The 18,797-nt window shown below is 40.1% G+C and overlaps 1 protein-coding gene across 2 annotated transcripts; it reads left to right on the top strand.

Moving 5' to 3' along the window:
- The first annotated feature begins 89 nt into the window (after nucleotides 1-89).
- BTBD1 (BTB domain containing 1) lies at nucleotides 90-17,139 on the top strand. Of its 2 annotated transcripts, none has more exons than XM_025212080.1 (8): nucleotides 90-107; nucleotides 5,679-5,835; nucleotides 6,352-6,457; nucleotides 11,024-11,221; nucleotides 11,490-11,682; nucleotides 12,586-12,673; nucleotides 13,975-14,121; nucleotides 15,621-17,139. In XM_025212080.1, coding segments are annotated over exons 1-8 (1,050 nt in total). In that variant the 5' UTR covers nucleotides 90-105; the 3' UTR covers nucleotides 15,780-17,139. The 2 variants fall into 2 exon arrangements, with proteins under 2 accessions (XP_025067865.1, XP_006030480.2); XM_006030418.2 differs by lacking the exon at nucleotides 90-107 and adding an exon at nucleotides 5,345-5,400.
- The last annotated feature ends 1,658 nt before the right edge of the window (nucleotides 17,140-18,797 follow it).

Below are 18,797 nucleotides of genomic sequence, written 5' to 3' on the forward strand. Positions count from 1 at the left end.
GCTGGGGCGAGGCGGGCCCGCCGTGCACGCAGAGATACGGCGCGGTTCAGGGGGGAGCCGCACGTGCAAACTAACCGTGCGATTCCGTAGTGAACCGCGCCATAAATGTAAGCCGGCCACATGTGCGAAGCAGTTATTGCACAATTTGCTAGTGATCCGTGCAATGAATGTAGACTGGCTGCACGTGCAAAGTAATTACTGCATGATTTTGCTAGTAAACTGCACAAATATAGACCGGCCACATGTGCAAAGTTATTATTGCATGATTTGCTAATGAACCACGCAATAAATGTAGACTAGCCACACATGCAAAGTAATTGCACAATTTACTAGTGAACCGCACAGTAAATGTAGACTGGCAGCGTGTGCAAAGCAATTACTGTATGGTTTTGTTAGTAAACTGCACAAATGTAGACCAGCCACACGTGTAAAGTAATTGTTGCATGATTTGCTGATGAACCACGCGATAAATGTAGACTGGCTGCACATGCAAAGTAACTGCACAATTCGCTAGTGAACTGTGCAATGAATGTAGACTGACTGTACATTCAAAGCAGTTACTACACAATTTGCTAGTGAACCGTGCAATAAATGTAGACCAGATGCACGTGCAAAGCAATTACTGCACGCTTTTACTAGTAAACTGCACAAATGTAGATTGGCCACATGTGCAAAGTAATTATTGCATGATTTGCTAATGAACGGTGCATTAATTTTTGACCAGATGCACGTGCAAAGTAATTATTGCATGATTTGCTAATGAACGGTGCATTAAATGTCAACTAGATGCACGTGCAAAGTCATTATTGCACAATTTGCTAGTGAACTGAGCAGTAAATGCAGACTGGCCGCGGGTGCTAAGTAATTATTGCACAATAAAAATGAGTCTCTAGCTATAAAACTAGCCAACCAGCTATAAAGTTGCTGTGTGAAAGTGTGTAGCAAGTCTAGAGCTGGTTTCTACCCAGCTTTAATTTGAATTTGTAGCAGGGTCCTAGTCAGGCAGAGCAGCAGTTGATCCCCACCTCCCAGTTCTGATCAGAGGCTTCCTGACATTGACTTTAGCCGAATGTCCCCATCCCACCCTGGGGAAACAGGGATCCCATTTCTTGTCATGACACCCCACCAGGAAGGAGTGAGAGGGTGGGCAGGAGCAGGCGTCTGATAAAAGTGTGTTTGCTGTTTTCCATGGTAAGGATTTATCTTTTACTGCATTAACTGCACAGGTGGTATAAGTTAGACAAGCCTTCAAAGGCAAGCTGTTCTTCATTCAGGGTAAAAAGGAAGTGAAACATATATTAATAATGCAAAGATTTATCTGAAAAAAGGTTTGGTCGTAACTGAAAGGAGAAGTCAAATTTAAGCCAAGAAAGGCTAGGGTTTTAAAAAGTGGACCAAGAGATGTGGAATATAAAATACCAATAATGAAGAGGAGGCCAGAGTTTGAAAATGAAGCAGTAAGCTTTTAGGCCATAGGATATGTTTGTGAGCAGAGGGCTGACTGAGGCCTTTGAAAGCTACAGTAGTGTAAAAAGGTGTAATAACCCAAAGATTTATCAAATGCAGTGTTTTTTAGTATATATTTCTTAAAACAATGTTACACTAACAAGCTGGTGATGTTTTTTAGGTCCAAAATCTAGTAAACCATGTTGTCTAGAAATACACAGTGGGCACATCTACACGGGACACTAACTGCGCAGGAGTCTAATAACACTGCACAGTAGTGTGCTGGGCAAAAATCCTGCTAATATGCTACTGCGCAGTAGTATTAGGTTACTGCTCAGTAAGCATCACTAAAAATCCATGCGCTGGTGCTACTGTGCAGTAGTGCAAGTTACTGCTCATTGATTTAGTTCTTGGTTAGCCATTAATGAGCACATTAATGAATGTGTAGAGATGCCTAGTAGCACTATTAAAATGTGCCTGAAGCTGTACGCATCTTACTAGAAATAGACTCCTGTGTTTTAGAAAGCTTTACCAATAGTTGTCCTAATGACTATTTCTCCAATTCTGAACTTTTTCTGCCTCTTATAGATTCTTAAAAATCTTTTTTTTTAAGTACTAAACCTGCAAATATAAAAAGAAAAAAAAATCCAAAAAAACAGAACACAAAACCCTGTTCTTACACTATAGACTGCAAGAGGATACAGGCATTGCGTTTAATTCACCTTGGTTGGCAAATGTACTAATGTTAGTAATCTTTTACAAGGCCGTATTATTTAATGCCCAGGAAGTCAGAATTAAGCCAAAAAATTACAGCTCTAACTGATACACGAATACTAGCAAAACTTCAAATGTAGATCATGCTTTAGAAATCTTCTGGTTAAGGTTGCAACATAAGCCTTAACTTGGCTCTCTAGCCTTCTTCTGTAAGATTGAAGTACCCTGTCTTTTCTTGAGACTATTTATAGGTCTTAAATTACAAGTAATTTCTTTTCAAAGATTTTACAACTGATTCCTTGTACTCAACTACTGAGATAAAAGTGTAAGTTTGTTTTATAGTTTGATGCCATCAATTCCTGCAGTATGACAGACTGCTGAACACTTGAATTAGCAAACAGAAAAAGAGGGAGTCGACTTATTTTTTAAATTGTGTTCGTTTCAGCTCTGTGTATATAATGGGAAGTGAAATCTTGCATATAACAAATTTAAGTAGAAGTGATGATAGTGAAATTTAGTCGTTTCCATTTGAAACAACCTAATTTAAGCTTCCAAAAGTAGAGCTCATTAAAAAACATACCAGTTAGCAACTGAACAGTATAAACACTTTTTTTTACCCTTATACTGTATGTAAAAGAAGACTTTGTCTGTCTACCTTCATGGACACTTATTTCTGTCCAAAGGAAAAGCATTTATAGCTGGTTTGAATTGCCAGTCTCTTTTGATAGATGCCTCCAGAACTCAGACCCAAAAGAGCTAAGGTAGAGGTTTTAAATATACAGCCTATAGCAGGAGTGGGCAATTATTTTGGGCAGAGGGGTGCTTACTGAGTTTTGGCAAGCCATCGAGGGCCACATGACAGGCAGCCCAGGGCAGATAAATACTAATTTTCAAAATTTTTTAGGGGCCCCGCGGGCCAGATAGAATGGCCTGGCGGGCCGCATCCAGCCCCGGGGCCGCATTTTGCCCACCCCAGCCTATAGGCTGGGTCTGGTCCATGCATCTGTCATCATTCAGCCAGTGCTGTACCTAGACTCCTGGCAGTCCTAGGTGTACTTTTAGTATCGGGCCCCCTTCGCCAGAGATAATGATAATAATAATCGGACTTGTTGAAAAAGTCTCTCTCACATCTGTGGTATTAATGTCGCTAAATAATTCATTCTCAATTGATAACATTACCAATCCCATATATGCTCAATATTAAAACTTATTTTTGCAGTTGTAATTTTTTTGTTTCCATTTTTGGGCCCTCTTTCTGTCTAGGCCCCAGCCTGGTTCGCCCATGTCGGTGTCCGGGTCTGCATCCAGCTAGGGACCTCCTAGAGTGACAGTGAATTTGGGGGTAGGGCCCACTGTCAAAATCCATAATAGGGACGAATCCCTGTTGGGGACCTGTGTCTGCTGGTTGTGGGGGAGGGGAGTAATGATTGCATTAACCCCCATGGCTCCCTAACATTGCTGGACCCCGATCTGACCCCTGAGAAGCCTTGCAGTCTGGATCCCACTCAAAGGGTTGGTTGAGTTTGAGACCTCAGAATTAAGGTATTCAGGAACTGACCTAAATGTAATGGGAGGTGACAGCCAAGCTTAAACTTCAGTATTGTTGCATTTCATGTTAGGTAGTAAATGTAGATAGAAAGTAACCAAACAAATGAAGGAGAAGACTGAGACCTTTTTTCAGGGGAAAAAACAGTTCTTTAAAAATTTGGCAGAGCTGAAAGGCTTAAAGAATAAAACAACTGTTAGGATTTTGGCTTATTATCCACTATTCCTCTCCTGAAAGCTTTAGGCATAGGCCAAAATAGTTTGAAAAACAGCTAACTACAGTAGTAGCTTGGCAAATAAAACCTCAAAAACCTGATTTAAAAATACTTCAAAGCCACAAGGTTTGAGAGTGCACTTGTTTCTGATTCATTGTGAATCAGTTGATTTGTAAAAATAAAACCCAAAACAAAACAAAAAAACCCCCAAAATTATTTTATGTATTTCCAAGTTGCAGAGAATAGGAAAGCAGAAGGATGGAAAATCTGACTGGTCTCACTTCATTTCACCAGTGTATTTTACAAAAACTTTCAGTTCCTTTCATTACTGCATGCTGAACACTCTTTCAGTCTTGACTATAGGCTTGAGGGGAGTGAGGGCATGGGTCAAATTTGATAGCCCTAGTTCTGCCTAAATGTAAAGGAGCGTGCCATACTGGCAACATACAGACAAGAAATTAATCACCCAACTTTGCTACTGTACTTTGATATATCTGTCCTATTGTGGATACCATTTCCACACTTTAAAAATTCTGTGGTCATATTGAATGCTTCATTTCTACAGGTTGCTGAATCCTGTATTGTTAGTCTCTGGCTGTTGATTCCTTGCAGTATATTAAAACTAAGAGAACTGTTGCTGGTTTTAAATCACAAAATTGGTGCCTTAAATTGCTTTGAGTTATTTTAGTCCACCTATTTGCAAAGTAAGGCTTCCTAGGCCATCATTTAAACTGTCAGCTGTGTGTGTGTCCATTGATTTCCTCTTACCCATTGCACCCCCCCACCTCACTTACCTTTTATTCTGTATTAAGAAATCAATACCAAAGTTACAAAATGCATAAAAAAAGGAATTCTTGCCTCTGTATGAATCTGTTCATTATATTTAAACACAATTTTGTTAGGCTTTTTGTTAATATAATACCAAATGGTCTGTGTTTCTACAACAAAAAGCAGATTTGAACTTTTATCTGGAAAAGAAGGTGCACTAGTGATAGACCTGGATGTATTTCCCTTAAGTGATGCTTCCAAAAACAGATGTGTGGGTTTTTTCTTTTGTTTGTTTTATGCTTTTCTTTTAATAAAGCAAATATCCCCACCCCTTTTGACTGGCACCTCAGAATCAGCTCTGTTTCTGTCACTTCAGAATCAGTATTTTGCTGCTGCCCTGTGTCCACATATAAACAGCTGTTCAGGAAAGCTGACTCTGTTGCCTTTGATGCAGATTCTGTCTCTCCATTTGCTGTTAACATTGAAGCCCCAACCTGTCTTGCAGTCTCAGAAACAATGGAGCCAGGCCAGAGTTTCTGCTATGTCAGTCTTTGCAGCAAGGATAGAAGACTCAAGGTCATTGGCTAAAATACTACTTCCCCCCAGAGGGGAAAATGCTGACTTCAAAATAAGATGTTATTACGGTGAAAGTCCTTGATGCTTGTTTCTTCATGGCTGGCAAGCTAGTATGCAGTTCTGACAGAGAGCAAAGGTATACTTTGGAGAGCTTCTGGCAGGCTTTACCAGTACAGAAAAATTAGTCTCGAAGTCTTATTTAAAAACAAATCACAAATGTGTGCCATTCTTGGGTATAGCTATTTTATTAGCTTTTCATAAGCTAATACAGTGCCACATCTTAATAAGAACCAAAATTGAAGTGTATTATTTTGATTTTATCAATACAATCATCATTTTTTTAAACTTAGTTCATGTGTTTAATTGTCCCTCAACTATTTATTTATCCTTCTGTATTTGTATATTGATTTCCAGGTTTCTTTATTCAGATGAAGTTCAAATTGGTCCAGAAACAGTTATGACCACTCTTTATACTGCCAAGAAGTATGCAGTCCCAGCCCTGGAAGCACATTGTGTAGAATTTCTCACTAAGCACCTTAGAGCAGATAATGCCTTCATGCTTCTTACGCAGGTAACATTAATGCAATTTTGGCCTGTTATGACAATATTGTTTAGTAAGTGGCCCTGAAATTGCTATTACTTTACATAGTATTAGCTAGCTAGATTGCCTAATAATATGTAGAAGTATGACATACCAGCTGTCTAATTCAAGCATCTTTCTAAGTTTCTTGATTATTAGAGGGGAAAGAACCTTATAAATAAGTAGGATTTTGAAAATACATAATTGATTGGAACCTGATATATAGCAAGTCTGTTTTCCCTTCACTACTATTTCTAATTAGTCTTTTTTGGCAATAAGAAGGAAAGAAAATAAGAGAAATCTTCATATGTTGAAGATTTTAATGAAGTACATAAATAAGGGCCTTCAAGACACAAACTCAAGAATACTTCAGAGAGTAGTTGAGTGCATTTAAACATAATATATAATTGTTCCAGAATAAAAACATGTGCTTGTTTTGATTATTTGTTTGCATCTCTTGATTGCAACCTCAAAGAGATAGTGCAGAGTATATTTTTATATTTCTAGGCTCGACTATTTGATGAACCTCAGCTTGCTAGCCTTTGTCTTGACACTATAGACAAAAGTACAATGGACGCAATAAGTGCTGAAGGTTTTACTGATATTGACATAGGTAAGTTACCTTCTGTAATCTGAATATTTACATTTTCCAAGGGAACTGTACTGTTTTTTATTGTTAAACTTTTTGATCAACGTTTGCACTGACAACAAAAACCTTCATATTGGCGAACTCAGGTGTTACATAAAAAAATACAAATCAAGTTAAACAAGTAACTGTTACATTTTAACTGGCCATTTGAATAGGTAGACCCTTTCTAATGTGGTAACATACTGTATAAAATGTTGAATTGTTTTAACATGAAGTTTTTGGATCAGATACTTTGCTTTAACAATCTCTGCTTACATTGACAAAAAGAAATAAGAATTCTACAAAAAATACAAGCTTAACAGGATTTTACTTCTATAATATTTCAGAAAACATAGCAAACATTTATCTGCTAACCTACATTTTTTAGTTAAAGCACAGAAATTGGGGGATGAGGGTGTGTATATGTATAGGTGTGTGTATATATGTAATTAACATTAAGTATGTTGGTCATTTTTTGTTCTTTCATATCTTTTTACCAGTGCAGTAGAAATGTTGGCTAAAGTTAACATGAATTAATTTTGTAGCACTGGATATTATTCAAATATCCTAGTTTAGATCAACTCCAAACTGCATGAAAAATTATTAAATCAGCTATATGTTGTTGTACCTGTTACTTGCACATCTTACTCCCATCTTTTGAAGTGTTTTTCCCCAAAATTTGCACTATAGGTTCCTGTTGAAATAATACTGTGTGTGCAGTCTGTGACTAGGCCTATGGAAAAACACTAAAAAAAGCTCTAGTGTTTGTTACTGGCATAGCAACAGTTCAGATGTCGATTTCGATTGGTCTTGTGTATTATAGTTGCTATATTAATAAAATTGTCTCCAATTTTGCTTTAGGCCACTATTAATCATTGCTTAACATTGGATCTGTACAAGAGGTCTCCATTGCTGTCAGTGTGACACAGAAGAGAAATTGATTTTGTAAAAGCCCTTGTTGCATGCTAGGTTTTAGTTGTAGCTTTACTGTTAAATTACTGTTCTCCTTCAAGTGTCCATATGCCAATCCAGTTCAACTACTGGACTGGTCCTACACATTTTAAGCTATGAAAGCAGCATATTCACATTCTTGCCTAAACCTAGGCCTATGAACAGCCAGACTGATGGCATCAGCCTCCAGCCTGTAATGAGTGGATTTATGACTTTTCTGGAAGGAAAGGAACAGCATATTATCTGACCTAATTGGGTTCAGCAGAAATGAGCTCAGCAGACTATTGCTATTAGTGGGGATTAGCATTGTGCTTAGAGAAGGAGATGAACTTATTAGGTATAGTGCCCAAGAAAAAGATGGGACTAGAGCTCACTTTGCCAGAGGTCAGGGAAGAGGAAATAAATGGGACTCTAGACCAGTGGTGCTCAACTTCTTGGACTCATGGGCCAAATGAGTGGCATGGAGCCCATCTGTGGGCTGGGTTGGGCCCTGGGGCCCAGCACTACACCCTGCCTGCCCCATGTGCTAGGATTGGGCCCTGGGAGCCCAGCATCCCCCCTTTCCATGCACTGAGATTGGGCCCCAGGGGCTGGCATCAGCCCCTCTCGCCCCCCTAATTGGGTCTTGGGGCCCATGCCACCCCTGCTAGCCCTGTGCACTGAGATCATGCACCAGATCCAGCATGCAGGGCCTGGGGTTCCCTGTGGGTCCACAAATTTGGTGGCAAGGGAGCGATGCCACCCCCACTGTCAAATTTGCAGGCCTATATGGAGCCACACAGGCCAGATGACATAGTGTCATGGGCCAGAGGTTGAGCACCCCTACTCTAAACTAAAGCTGACTCTAATAGGAATGGGGAAAGATAGAGGATGAACTGGAATTCAACAAAGGGTAAACAGTTGTTCTACCACAGGCTTTCTCTCCTAGGAATTGGCTTCCATATATTTGTTTGCCTCATCCTCGTCTCCAGTGTTTTTCAATCCTGGAAGTTTTGTTTGGCCCTCCTATATATGGACTGTATGATGTGGTTGCCTGTGATGTGGGACAGGACTGTGACAGAGGAAGTGTCTTCGGTCCTGTGTGCCTATAACCATCCAACTGTTTGTTCTCAAAGTTCTTAGCTGTCAGTATTTTCCAGCTGGCCATCTTGTACCCTCCTAAAACCTTTGGGTGTCTATACACAAGCATGGAGGCTGCTCTGATGCACTGGAATTTCTGGAATTCTGCAATTCCAGCATGTCAGAACAGACTCAATTAATTGGGTCTGCTGGAGCATGGCAATTTCCGTACTCTAGCAACCTCCTGCGCCTTGTGGATCAGTGTCCCTGCACTTAAAAATGGCAGCAGAGGCACTTGAACTTGAGCTCGTTGAACAAGCTTTAGTTCAAACACCTCTGCTGCCATTTTTAAGCACCAGGACACTGATACACAAGACATGATGGCACTTTAATTAGAACATCCCTTGGAGCTGTTCTAATTAAAGCGCTGCCCTCCTCACCCCTAGAGCACATGTAAAAATGCCCTTTATGATTTTAGTTGTGAACACTGCATCACTATCTACAGTAGTTCTTTTTCATGGTGGGATCCTGAAAACTCTGTGACTAGTTCAGAAGAAGTTCTTGATTAGGAACACCTGTAGGGATCTGCCTAAATGGTACTGGACGTGTGCTGCGCAACAGCTCCTTTAATCTTGCTCTTTTTATCATGTGAGTCCGTCGTGTGTCGTCATCCTTGTCCCCATTCCATCTTCCCTCCCCCCCCCCAGCTGATTGACTGAGGGGTACTGGTGGCCCTGCTGCTTGCTGGTGATTGGCTGGGAGGCAAAAATTGCAGCTTATTTAAAACCACGGGGTTTGCCTTGCAGTCAATCAGAAGCAAGCAGCAGGGCCACCCGGGTCCTTTGGCAGATCATGGCTCCAGCTGACCAAGTTCCGGCTTTGGGCGGCACACGCTCCCGTCATGTGCACCACCCCGCTTTTTTTTGTGTGTGCGGGTTTTTTTGACTCCTGGATATCCAGGGGTCAAAAAAGCCCTCCACACTGTTCCCTTGTAGCATGGAGAACAAGTGAACATGCAGTATGTGGTACAACAGATGCGTTTGCAGCGCCCCACACCGCACAGCCGCACTTGTCTGGACGTGGCCAAAAAGTCTGAAGACACTAAAGGGCATGAACAAACATACAGTTGCAGCAGTTTCAAAAGGGGACCTGCTGTATGGTGCCTCGTACAGTAAAAGTTCTGTTATCCAGCCTCTTACAAGCCAGCATTCTCCACTAACCGGCATGCTGGCTTGTAAAATAAAGTGAAACCAGAAGTACCCACTGTGGCACTTCTGGTTTCTCCGAGTCCCCATGGCTCGGGGCAAAGCAGCCTGTGCTGCCGAGCCCCCACAGCCCAGGGGCGTAACAGGCTGTGCGGGGATGTGCGGGTTGTACGATGCCACAGGAGGGGTGGAGGGACACCCCAGACGTGGCATGAGAAGCGGCGGCTAGGGCTGCTCAATTAACCAGTATATTTTGTTAGTCGGCATCCCCCGTTCCCAGGGGATGCCAGATAACAGAGCTTTTACTGTACAATGACACCCCTAGGTTATTAACTAGGGCCCCTTTGTAGTTTGGGTACATTTAATAATAGGTGTTTTCATCTGCATCAGGACATCTATTAGTCCAAGTAAAACAAGCTACTCTCCCTGGATGTCAGAAGTAGTTTGTTTCCACAAAAACAGTCATCTTAAGAAATTGGATGTGCCTTTATTTATAGAGGTTACAAGGGAAGGGGATAAGTTCTTTGTAGTTGTATGTTAGATGACAATTGAAGAAGATTATTTGAGGTTCAGCAAGATTCCTGACAGACCTGGGCTTATGTGAATAGGTCCTGTAAGAGCAACAGACCTTCATATGGCTAAACTGGCAAAGCTGTAAGTTAAATGTTTTAACTGTGGTTGCGCTGAATGAGTTGGAACATGTAGTGCTTACCACCAGTTTTGGATGCTAGATGTCTACATGTTTAAAGGGTTTTCATAATATATCCTTACGCCACTTTTATGTATTCCCCTCCTTGTTATGTCTCAGTAGATTGGCAGAAGGACACGCAAATGAGAATACAACTTTTACGATAGATAATTTGTTTTTTCTCATAGTGTACATTCACCAATCTGCTTGATCACTTCCTTTTTTGATCTTGCCCCAGTCTTGAAAATTCTCTTGGGACATGAAAGCATATTTGGCACTAGTTATATAAGCATAGTCCTAGTCTTAGGAATCGAGAAAAAGGTTCATATGCTGTCTTCATAGCAGGAGGAGAGACAGGACAAAACCTGTTTGGACTGGAGGCTTTACGAAGACTCATTTACACATAAGGCAAAACTGTCTTATCTAAGGTATTGTGCATTAAATTCACTTAGTCCTTAAACTGATTTTCAGATATTTAGTCAGTTTTAAGTTTATTCTCCAAAAGTAATTTTGGTATTCATTTTGGTAAAATATGTTATTCTTGACTGAAGTTGTGTAATTTAAACGGACCTAAAATGTAAAGGGGATTGTTATGACTAGAGTAAAAAAGTAATAAATTTGTTGGTAACTTTAATTCTTTTTCTGTAGATACACTATGTGCAGTTCTAGAAAGAGACACTCTTAGTATTCGAGAGAGCAGACTCTTTGGAGCTGTTGTTCGCTGGGCAGAAGCAGAGTGCCAAAGACAGCAACTGCCTGTGACATTTGGAAACAAACAGAAAGTACTTGGAAGAGCTCTGTCCTTAATTCGTTTTCCACTAATGACCATTGAAGAGTTTGCAGCAGGTAAGCTTATGTGTCTTTTCATCTTCTGTAAGCATGGTTCCCTGAATTATGCTGTTGGCTTCGTGGCCTATTAATGACTGATTCACTTCACGGACATTTCATACCCACTCTGTTAGTAGCAAATGTATTTAACTTTTGTAGTCAAACTTGACATGTTTCTGACCTTGATGAGTATCTTCACGTAAATATTTCCACTGTTTGATTAAGTACTACAGAGTGGAAAATGTAAGTATAATGTCTCCTGAGAACAAGCCTTTTCTTTTCCCAGGTCCTGCTCAATCTGGGATTCTATCAGATCGAGAAGTAGTAAATCTCTTTCTGCATTTTACTGTTAATCCTAAACCTAAAGTTGACTATATTGACCGACCAAGATGCTGCCTCAGGGGAAAGGAATGTAGCATAAACAGGTTCCAGCAAGTGGAGAGCCGTTGGGGCTACAGTGGAACAAGCGACCGAATCAGGTATTTGCCTTAAAATGGTCTACAGGAGGAAGAGGGAGCATGCTACTTGACTGCTGCTTTGTAGAATTCAAAGCAGTAACTCAGAAATGGATTCAGTTTGCATACAACAGTACTGTCTAAATGGCAGCTAGCAGGCTCCTACCCAGCCACCACTTCTCCAGTTGTTCCTGTTGCTACTGTGGCTGGGGGCTCTGGGCTTCTCCATCTCTTCTGGCTTCTCCATTCCTGGGGCCAGAGTGGTGAGGTGGGGGGTGGGGGGGGGCCAAGGATGTGGGCTATGTTGCTTGTGCTCTGTGTATAGCTGTGGGGGGAGAGGAGCTGGAGTACCTGTGCAGTAGGTAGACCCCAGGAGAGCTGCTTCTGCTATGTGTAGCATAGAGCCCACAGGGCTGCAGCCACCTACTGCCCAGAAATTGGACACACTGGCATAAAATCTCTGTACAGTATATGTGATATGTATAGATAAAACACATTTAAGATAAAGGAAACATTTGGAAAAATAGTTTTGGGTAGGTTTGAGTGAACCAGGTCTTAATGATTGATAATATGTACATTTGTTCATCATATGCCACTCTTATAAGTTCCTTTCCAAGCTGTCTGAATGATGATAAGATTTAAGATGTTCTTTCTTTTTTTTGGTTTTTGTTTCAGTAATATTGAGTCTTTCCAAAAGATGTTCATGTGATAGCATCAGCTTGCTTTTTACAGTAAAATAGGTCTTTGGAAGCTATAGCTTAATAGAATTCATTCAGTGTTCTCTATTTAAATTTAATTTAATACTTTATTCTGGCCTTGATCATGTGCCATTCAGTTAATGGGAGCTTTTCTTTGACCTAACTTGAACAGATAAAGCCCTATAATTGTATAGATTCCTCATTTGGCTTTTTCTTTGTGCTGTATAAGATTCACAGTTAATAGAAGAATTTCCATTGTGGGATTTGGATTGTATGGATCAATTCATGGACCCACAGACTATCAAGTTAATATACAGGTACTGTACATTTTTGCACTGTGTAGAAACTAAACATATTATAAGTAATAATATTTACATAAGGTTTACTGTATATTTGGATTCAGCTGAAGTAATTCTGTAAGCCAGGTGGTTCATGCTATTTTGTGCTACTGTATGTGTTCAAGTCTCTGACTTCAGCAGTATAATTTTCACATTTGTCCTCGGTTGTGATCTATAATAAAGCCTTTTTCAACTGTGGAAGCCCTATTGAATGTAAGGTCTGCTTTGCACTTCTCTGCTTCTCTTGCGTTCTCATTTATATAATGTGTAACACAATACTGCTTTGGATTGGGACATGGGATTGCTAATGTAATAAAAATGAGACGTGGGCATTTTGGTATCTAACACTTGTGAGACCTGCTTGGTTACCTGCATCAGGATTTGCCACCAAGAGTGGTAGTAAGAATCCTATAGAATAGTATTAGTTTCTGCTTTTAGTAAGTCATTCCTATTGTTCTCTGAGAACTAACAGGGGAACTGCGTGAGATGAGTAAATGCTTGCAGATGTAGGGGATAAAAAAAACCTCACTTTACTAGAAGCAGCAGCAAGTTAGTTTGATCTGGCTTTGCAGCATCTGTATAGACTTGGCATTTCAGCGGGGCTTTTTGGTACTTTTATCTAAAGATAATTCAATCAGCTATTAGATAAAAGCCCTTAAAAAGCTCCACTAAAGCACCTGATCTATACAGACAGTGCAGAGCTGGGACAAACTAATGAACTTCCTCTTCTGGGCATGTGCTGGGCTTGGCGCAGGAGTGCGCCAAATTTAAAATAAAGCACCAGGTTTTTCTGTTGGCTTTTTTTCATGTCTGCAAGCAGCTAAAATTAATATAAAATGGAAACAAAGGTGATAAAGTACTGCAGATATTACTGCGCAAATGGAAGGATGCATCGTTGTGTTTTTAGATGGTTTAGCGAGTACTGTTAAATAACCTATAAAGATACTTAACAGTATGGTTTGCTAATATCTCAGTGTTATCCAGGAGGTGTAGACTTTTATTTAAAGAGCCACGCGTGGTTCGTGCTCTAGGATATAATTGAAGTGAGCTCAGGGGGTTTAGAACTCTAAATCGATCTCCTCACCAGCAGATCACTGCTGGGGTCACGCTGCCTTTTATGTTCAATTGGGTGGAGTTAGGAAGTGTTTCCTGTAATAAGTATTTTAATATAAATAATCATATGTATGTTGATGTTGGGTAGTTGTTTGAGATTAGATTTTTCTCTTTCAGAATTGTAAAATAGTTAAATTCACTGTCTTTTAACTTTATATTTTATACAGATAATTGAATATGAGAAAAATCAGACGCTGGGACAGAATGATACAGGATTTAGTTGTGATGGAACTGCCAATACTTTCAGAGTTATGTTCAAAGAACCCATAGAGATTTTGCCAACAGTGTGTTATACAGCTTGTGCAACACTCAAAGTAAGAATGCTTTGAGTACATCTTACAGAAGAAAACAAAAGGGAAAATTGCTTGTACCCATGTTTTTAGCTAACTCTGAACTGTCACCTGGTGGGGGAAATATCTTTCAAGTCTTAGATTATTTTCATTTCAGTGGCAGTGCTACAGATTAGTTTGACATAAGCTTTACAGTAACTGCAAGATTCTGTGCTGTGCGTGTTAGACACAGGGGAGATGGTACTTAAAGCCAGCTTAGTGCCTTTTTATGCCTTCTCAATTTTGGGTTGATCCAGAAGCCAGAATGGATCCCAGTGTAAATCATCTGTTGCCCATGAGCAGCCACATTGTAAGGTTTAACTTGAAGGAACTTGATTTAAAAAAATAAAATAAAAGAGCACTATTATTTAAGTAAGTGGTGTTTACCTTTTTTTAAAGGTTAATTCCTAATGCATTATAAAACTATTAGTTTGCTTGCAGAAGGGGAAATGTATCTCTCTCATATAGCAGTAGTGGCAGTTTGCTTCAAAACTGGGACCTGTCCTTTTGTGTAATTTTTTTCCCCCTGAAGTGTATAATTCCAAAAAATGTGTATAAAAGTTGGCTTTATCATTCAGTAGTGACATGGGGAAGCATGTGGAGCATTTACTGTTCCTCTCCTAATCTGTACAGTGACTGTAGGTACATCAATTTAATATTTATTTATGGTCCTACAACTCTTGCTATGTTGTAGACTAAAACTTTTCCTTTCTTTAAAGTGAAATTTTCTCTTTTGACTGTTAAGGCCCAGTTTTAAATGTGAGTTATGCATTTTTAAAAGTACTTGCATAAACATAAAGGGCTGCTACGTCCATTGCTAAAGAATAAATAGTTGTGATTTGGGAAGGCTTAACTCATTCTCTATACAAAGAAAAATGTAGTTACAGAGTGGGGAGGGAGGAAAAAGCATTGCACCAAACATCCGTATATCTTAAGTTACACTTCCTTAGCAGGATGCCTTCTCTGCTCTGCCATGGCACCAGAGTCTTACTCTACACTAATTTCTAAGGCTGATGATCCTAGTTGACCCAAATGCTAAGTGGGTGCCTTGTCATTCACGATGGAAGGCCAAAAGCAGCTGGGCATGATGCTAGCCACATCCCTCTCTTAGGTGTGGTTGGCTATTGCAACTGGTAAACCTTAACCATACTAGCCTGATAGGCCATTACACTTGAATTTGTTGGGTTTATATGGTAAACTCAATTTAAAATGTCCCTGCCTTGCTAGCTGTCTGATTCAAGAGCAGATGCGTGTCTCTAAACTCTCCTTTTGAAGGTAATTGTTTAAATACTTTGTCATGGTCTATAGCATTTGGAAACTGAAGTATAGTGGTCAAGTGAGTAATTCAAGAGTTCATTTAAAATAGCAGGAATATATAGAGATTTTATGGAACCTAATATAATATTTTACAGATCTTGCTGATGTTACCTAGCTACCCTTTCTCCAGTTCAGTTGCTCACTACTACTTTTGCTGTTTATATTAGGGTCCTGATTCCCATTATGGCACAAAAGGATTGAAGAAAGTAATCCATGAATCTCCAACTGCCAGCAAAACCTGCTTTTTCTTTTTTAGTTCACCAGGTAACAACAATGGAACATCAATAGAAGATGGACAGATACCAGAAATAATATTTTATACATAATTCCCTATGATTCATAGTCTCGGATATAACAATGTATGGACTGACTTAAGCATAAAATACTTGCTACTGGTGACAGTTACCAACTCTGTGATATTGCATAAATATTTAATCTCTTAAATGTGTAATATGAAACTGTAAAACATTTCTTATAAGAGGTACAAGAAAAAATCTATTTTTCTGCATGGTTATTGGCTATAAATTAACAGACAGCTTGTTATCTTCACAAAGCCTTGGAAGTAAGGAGCAATCTATGTTGTAAAGGTTGTTTAAAAGTTATCTTGTGATTCTGGGCTTTTATTTCTATGAGTACTTGCACTTTTTCAGCATATGGTGAAAATCCTCCTTTGAACTGGAAGGTCCTTGTTTGGTATGGACTTCTGGTATATATGTTTTTTTTCCTGTTTTTAGAAAGCTCTGTTGCTCTGTTCTGGAGTTGCATTTCTCTTTAAATATTCTTGGAATGGTCTCTGCAGGGTCAAATGACTACTTACATTTTTTTAAGTAGTACATTATCACAACTGTATCGTAGCTATGTTGCTTTCGTCTTGACTTACTGGATGAGCCAGGAAGAATTAACTGAGTAAGCACTCTAAAAATTACCTGGAATTGTATTTAAAGAAAATAACGTGTACGTACAGCCAAGATCTGCAGTGTACAGTACTTCCACAATTTTAGTTTTCATTCAGAAATTAGTATTTTTAGTATGGTATTGGAACATATACATTGATATGGAAATGGCAGTTGTATATAAATCTATGCCTACAAAAATGTCTATGAAAATCTGAGAATACAAGAAATCTCTTGATAATATTTTATGACTGGATGCTCTAGCATTAACCATTACTAAAATCTGTATGATCTAAGTATCTGTTTTGTGCAATAAGTCCTAGAAAATATCTACAGTGACTCAAGTAACATGACGGGATACAATCCTCCAAATGGTACAGTGAATATCCATAGATAGTATTATTGTAGATTTACAGAAACAGTTAAACAGTGGAAAAAATTCCTGTCCCCTCTGCAGGATTCTGCATGCTCCCACAAACTAGTCTACAATAAATCACTATCATTTTAGCTGATATAACATTACAGAAATAATGCTGTACTATTTAGAAAAAAGTGTAGTGCCAGTAATATCCGTTTAATAGATAAATATGCAGTAACTGGATCAGATTCATTTTATTTTTAAAATGAGCTCAAAATGAATGCGTAAAATCCTGCACCACTTTTGACTGCAAATAATTCTTAATTCTTTTTTTAAAGTACTGTAACAATTCAGGTAGAATTGACCAGTTTGACATGACATGACATTAAACTGCTATTTATGAAGATTCAATTAAAGTGTCTAGTACAAAAATAATTCTTCAAAAAATGTGTAATTATTGAGTTTTTTAAGCATTTTAAAGCATTTCTTGTCGCTGGCTAAGGTAATTTTTACGTTTCAGTTAAATATCCAGAAAAACTTCCCTTGAATTTCTGTTTGCCTGCTAAGATGCAGCACATACATGAGTCTTGATCAAGACTGTAAAGCTCTGGTGAATCAAGAAGCCAGTATTTACTTGATAGTATTTTATTCCAGTGGTTTAGTAATCACACTTGACCACATCAGTTTTCTTTCATGGTATGTGGGAAACTCAATTTGTCTTCAGTAAAGCTTCTTTAATTCAGTCATTTGAACTTCTCATAAAGATTTTAAAAACTATGACTGTTATTGGAGTGTTGCAAAGCTGTGTTGGGTCAGGACTGTTACTAAAAGGCATATTCCTCCTTACTTGCTGGATGGCAATAGAACTCACAGAATCATGATCAGTGAGTCTGAAAACTAGCAAGTATGACAGAAAACCAGCTTGGCTTAGCAGGGAACTCTTCAGTAAACTAAATCGCAAAAGGTAGCTTGTAACAAGTGGGAACCTGAAGAAATAACTAGGGAAGACTATTAAGAGCATTGCTTGGGCATGCAGGGCTGAAGTCAGGAAGGCCAAAGTGCAATTGGAGTTGCACATAGCAAGGGATGTAAAGGGTAACAAGAAGGGTTTCTACAAGCATGGGCGGTAGCAAGAGGAGGAACCGTGGCAGTGAATCCCTTACTGAGCTGGGGAGGAAACCTTGTGACAGGGGATGCGGAAAAGGCTGAAGTGGTCAATGCATTTTTTGTCTGCAGAAAAGGACCTGGGGGTTACAGCGGATAATAAGCTGACTATGAGCCAGCAGTGTGCCCTTATTGCCAAGAAGGCTGATGGCATCCTGGGCTGCTTTGGTAGGTGTGTTGCCAGTAAGTCAAAGAAAGTGATTATTCCCCTCTTTTCAGCAATGGTGAGGCCGCATCTGGAGTACTGTGTTCAGTTTTGGGTCCCCCACTACAGAATGGATGTGGAGAAGTTGGAGAGAGTCCAGCATAGAGCAACAAATGGCTAGGGGGCTGAAGGACATGACTTCTGAGGAAAGACTGGGAGAACTGGGCTTATTTAGTCTAGAGAAGAGGAGACAGAGGGGATTTAATAGCAGCCTTCAACTACCTGAAGTGGGGCTCAAAAGAGGATGGAGCTGGACTGCTCAAGTTGCAGCAAGGGACGGTCAGGTTAGCTAATAGGAAAGCTGTTCTCACTAGGAGGGTAGTAAAGCACCGGGGCAGGTTACCTACAGCGGTGGTGGAAGCTCCGTCCTTGGAGGTTTTCAAAACCCAGCGACACAGCTTTGGCTGGGACGATGTAGTCGGGGCTGGTCCTGCTTTGAGCAGGGTTGGCCTAGACACCTCCTGAGGTCCCTTCCACCCCGCCACCCCCCGCTTCGATTTTATGCCTTGAAGCAGCAGCCCGCGCACCGCAGCTGAGGTGACACCGCTGCTTTCCAGCGCAGCTCCGGCCCCCGCGCCCCAGGCAGTGTATAGACCCCGCCCCCTCACGGCAGCCGCGGTGGGCGGAGCTTGCTGCTGTTGTCGGAAGTGCGGGCCGCGAGCGGCCCTGCGTGATGCTGACCCTCGCCAGCTTCCGTCTGCGCTGCGCGGGGCTGCGCGGCTGG

The sequence above is a fragment of the Alligator sinensis genome, unplaced genomic scaffold (genome assembly GCF_000455745.1).
Source record: "Alligator sinensis unplaced genomic scaffold, ASM45574v1 scaffold476_1, whole genome shotgun sequence".
Lineage (NCBI taxonomy): Eukaryota > Metazoa > Chordata > Crocodylia > Alligatoridae > Alligator > Alligator sinensis.

Coding starts and splice junctions, on each gene's coding strand:
- BTBD1 (XM_006030418.2), top strand. CDS start 5,360: ATGGCTGGCAAGCTAGTATGCAGTTCTGACAGAGAGCAAAG. Junction 5,401..5,678: donor AGTTCTGACAGAGAGCAAAG/GTATACTTTGGA, acceptor ATTGATTTCCAG/GTTTCTTTATTCAGATGAAG. Junction 11,222..11,489: donor CATTGAAGAGTTTGCAGCAG/GTAAGCTTATGT, acceptor TTCTTTTCCCAG/GTCCTGCTCAATCTGGGATT.